General features: G+C 59.9%; 1 protein-coding gene across 1 annotated transcript; it reads right to left on the minus strand.

Moving 5' to 3' along the window:
- Positions 1-65: 65 nt before the first annotated feature.
- RPUSD1 (RNA pseudouridylate synthase domain containing 1) lies at positions 66-4,199 on the minus strand. Its single transcript, XM_008633415.2, has 6 exons — positions 4,146-4,199; positions 3,737-3,928; positions 3,523-3,646; positions 2,935-3,037; positions 2,751-2,852; positions 66-2,584 (listed from the first exon to the last, which is right to left on the minus strand). Exons 2-6 carry the CDS (start codon positions 3,916-3,918, stop codon positions 2,184-2,186), a joined length of 912 nt encoding a protein of 303 aa, XP_008631637.1. The 5' UTR covers positions 3,919-3,928; positions 4,146-4,199; the 3' UTR covers positions 66-2,183.

Raw genomic sequence — 4,199 nt, forward strand, 5'->3', positions numbered from 1 at the left:
GGAGTCGGTGCGCGCTCATTCCTGGAAGCCCCCGGGAGCGCGGGACGGATCCAGAGACCGGAGAGCGAAGGGCAGAGACACGTTTAATACAGCAAATACACCAACACGGGAACTGCAGAGTGCACAGGACATCACAGCCATGCCACAACCCCGGGGCACGAGACGGGCCACAGCCGCGTGGGCAGGAGGGAGCAGGACGGGGACACAGCCCCGGCACGCCCGGGAAGGGCGCCTGGAAAACCTCCTCTGCCGGGTAAGGAAAGTCTCTATTTACCTGTGGTGCTGGGGAAAAGCAGCACACGAAGGGTAGAGTGGGGTGTGGGGGCTCCTCGGTGCAATCACAGGGTGAGCTCGGGGTGCCAGCCCCATCTACATCCCCACGTCCCCACCCCTCATCCCGGCTGTGTTCCCAGCAGGGACCGCTCCCACAGCGGGGCCTCCGGGAACGCCGAGTCCCTCCTGTGATGGGCAAATGTCCCCTGTCACTCTTCAGCACGTCCCGGGCGCATCACCCCGCGGTTCTTTGGCAAACACGTTCATTGTGCTCATTCCCAGCTGCGGGACCTGCCCGCCCCGCCTGGCCCCTCCCGGCACAGGGGACGGGCAGGGACGGGGCCTGGCAGCAAGGAGAAGGGGCTCCTGCTCCTTCAGCCCACCCCGAGCCCTCTGGCACCAGCTCAGAGCCCTCGGTGCCACCCAGTGCCCAGGCTGGCACCTCAGGCCATCCCCACGCTCCAGTGGTGGCACCAAGCCACGAAAGGAAGGGACACGTGGGACAGGTGATCCAATTCCCCACGGGATTCTGGTGACTTGCAGGGTGTGTTCATCCACAAGGAGAGGCCTGTGACCTTTTTATTCCCCCTCAGGGTGGGAATATCAGTTGTGTGAACCCCATCAGGTGCATTTTGTACGGGATGGGACTGGTGAGGTGACAATAACTCTGGGCATGTGCTGATGTGGTCCTTGAAACCTCTGGGCTGGGGCTGTGTGGCTCCAGCCCCTCTGTCCCTCCCCAGCTGTCCTGTTCTCCTCATTTCCAAACGTCCCCCAAGGGCTGCAGAGGATGAGCAGGATGCAAAGGGGAAAGCAAAGCAGGATGACCAGCAAAGCAAGGGCACTTCCAAGGAAATTTCTTGGCATCTGTCAAAGCTGAGCTCCTGCCTGCTCTTCCCATCAGTTCTCAGCCTTTTTTCAGCTTTATCCTTTTCCTACTGCTCCAGAGCTTTCCCAACTGCCCACCTGAAGGACCTGCCTCCAGGACCCTCTGGAAACCTGCCAGGCAGGAGCCACCCCACAGGACCAACACAGGACACTTATCCCTCCTCATGTGGGTGAGCAGAAAGGGACTCGTGTCCCCTGACCTGTCTCAGCAGGGATAAAAGCAGGAAAGGCAGTGCTAGTAGAAGGAATAATAAAATCCATTAAAAAAGCTTTGGGCTGCTGGCTCTCCAACCACAGAAGTACTAAAAATACCTCATTCCTGAGACCACCCGTATTTTACAAACCCTAAAAGACTAGATTCTTTTCCTAGAAAATTGAAAAAAGTTTAAAATCCATTGGTATCAACACCTTCACCTTCACCAAACCTTTAAAAAACCCCCAGGTGGGCTGAGGGAGGGAGGGGGCGAGGGGCAGGGACCTCTCCATGCCCATCCCAGTCCAGTTCCACAGGACACCCCGGGACTGCGGGGCTGTCAGTGTCCCCAGGCTGTGCTCCAGCCCCCAATCTCCCTCCTCCCACACGACACAGCAGCTTGGAGGGAAGGGAGTGGGAATGGGGGACACAGACACCAGAGCTGCACCCAACACGTTCTCCCCTCCCTGTGCTGGGCTGCAATTCCACATCCAAGCACAGAGGGGTTCTGGGAATGTCCATGGCAAAGGGAGTGTCTGGCTGTGCCTGAGCCCCAGGACAGGCATGGAAAGCTTTGGGGTCACTCTAAGCTGGAATGTGACACTGACTGTGCTGCTGAGGCCCAGGACTGGGAAAGGCACATCCCGTGGCCAGATGGATGACGGATGTTACAAAATAACCCCACCTCAACCGCTCCTAAAATCTGCCTGATCCCAGCCCAGGAGCGAGGGAAGCCATACAGGGAGTGCAGGTGTGGAGTCAGCGCTGGGCTCCGTGGGGATCCACTGGGACAAGGATGGAGCTGGAAGTGCAGGGATGTGCTTTGTGCTCACTCCAGAGCCCACTCAGCCAACCACTGCTCACACCGCGCCCGCTGCTCCTCCGTCTCCTCCCTCCTGCCTTCGCTCCCCGCTTCCTCCTCTCCGGCAGCACGCTTGGCTTCCCGGCCCTCCTCCTCCTCCTCCTTCTGCGTCCCCTTGTCCTTGAGCTCCTGGATGATGTCCTCCAGCCGCTGGGTGACGTGCTGGGGCACCCAGTTGCTGTCCATGGCGTTGACGAAGGGGTCGGGCGCGCACACCTCGATCAGCTCCTTGCCGGTGGGAATGCGCAGGTAGTAGGCATGGAGCATCATCCTGTAGGGATTGCTGTCCTGCCTCTGGCTGTAGGTGAAGTCCCCCACGATGGGGTGGCCAATGGCGCTGCAGTGAACCCGGAGCTGGTGAGTCCTCCCTGGGGGGAGAGTGGGAATCAAGGACAGGGAATATCTAAATCCCTCCTTCAGGGTGCACCTAATGGCATTTGTCCCCTGAGGCAGAGAACCCTGAGCATGGCAGTTCTCAGCTTCCCTCATCCCTTTCCAGGCTCTGCTCTGTGCCAGAGCCGCCCCTGTCCCCACCTGTCAGTGGCTGCAGCAGCACTTTGGTGACGGGGTCTCCGCTATAGAATCCGTGTTCCAGCACGATCAGCTCTGACTGGCACGGCTTGGGGTTCTCACAGCCTGCAACGAGATCCACAGGGTGTTTGTGATCCCCCAGCACATCCCAGGGGGTGTGGGCAGAGCAGGGAATGGGGCTGCTCACCCTCTGTCCCCTCGATGCACATCATGTGCGTCATGCCCTCCGTGGTGTTCTTCCCGATGGCGTAGCGGATCGTCATCCGGCTCTGGCTCACGTGGCCCCTCACCTGGGGGCAGGAACACGGTTTGAAACTGGGCCCTCACCCACCCCTCAATGACAGGAATCATGGAATCACAGAAGGGGTGGAGTTGGAAGGACCTTAAAGTCCACCCATTTCCCAAAACCCAAGTCCTTGTCAGGGACAGGAACACCTTCCACTATCCCACTGTGCTCCAAACCCCAAATCCAACTTGGCCTTGGACACTTCCAGGGATGGGGCAGCCACAGCTTCTCTGGACACCCTGTGCCAGAATTCCTTCCTAGTATCCAACCTAACCCCACCCTCTGGCAGTGGGAAGCCATTCCCTGTGTCCCGTCCCTCCATGACCTCGTCCAAATCCCTTTCCAGCTCTCTTGGAGCCCCTTTAGGACTCTGAAAAAGGGACTCTAAGATCTCCCTGGATCCTTCTCTTCTCCAGCTGAACACCCTCACCTCCCCCACATTTCCCTCACAGCAGAAGGCCAAGGCAGGCCGTGGCACGGAGGGCTCACCAAGGCCAGGTAGGCTTTGGTCACCAGGCGCTCCTTGAAGCACTTGTAGGCGCTCCCCGCCGCCGCTTTGTTGAGCGCCACACACAGGGCCCCGCTGGTGGAGAAATCCAGCTGGTGGCAGAACCTGGGAAGCACGAGGGTTGAGGAGCATCCTGGGGATCTCAGAAGTGTCCCCAGCTGAGAGCAGAGCCGGGCTCAGTGCCCAGCTGCTCACCTGAAACCGTAGTAGGTGTCGGGGTCGGCCAGCTCGGGGAAGCGGTGCTTGAGCTGGCTCTGCAGGGTCAGCGTCTCGTACCACATCTTGCTGTCGATGCGCAGGTCCCAGTGCTTGTTGACCACGATGAAGTCGGAGCTCTGGTACAGGATGGACAGGTTGTCGATGGTGCCCGGCTCCATGGCCAGTGCCCTGCAGGGGAGAGAGAGAGGACGGGGGGGATTGGGGTGAGTGGAGCGAGAGCTGCAGCTGTGGGATGGGCACAGCAGTCCCGGAGAGACGGGACGGGCAGGGAGCAGGGCCTGGAGGAGGGATATCGCAGTAGGGAATGGAGATGTACCGGTGCTGCTGAGGTACCAGGGTCACCCTGCAACCCCGCTGTCACCCTGCCCGTGTCCCCCAGCCTCACCGATGTCACACCATGTGGATGCAGGTCCCACAGCGGTACGGATGCTACAGCAGC

This window comes from Corvus brachyrhynchos, unplaced genomic scaffold (genome assembly GCF_000691975.1).
Source record: "Corvus brachyrhynchos isolate BGI_N302 unplaced genomic scaffold, ASM69197v1 scaffold5, whole genome shotgun sequence".
Taxonomy (NCBI): domain Eukaryota; kingdom Metazoa; phylum Chordata; class Aves; order Passeriformes; family Corvidae; genus Corvus; species Corvus brachyrhynchos.

Excerpts from the sequence above, each read along its gene's own strand:
- RPUSD1 (XM_008633415.2), bottom strand. The coding sequence starts at position 3,918 with ATGGAGCCGGGCACCATCGACAACCTGTCCATCCTGTACCAGAGCTCC. Across the intron at positions 2,853-2,934 it reads GTGCATCGAGGGGACAGAGG|GCTGTGAGAACCCCAAGCCG; the intron begins GTGAGCAGCCCC and ends ATCTCGTTGCAG. Across the intron at positions 2,585-2,750 it reads GCTGCTGCAGCCACTGACAG|GGAGGACTCACCAGCTCCGG; the intron begins GTGGGGACAGGG and ends CTCTCCCCCCAG.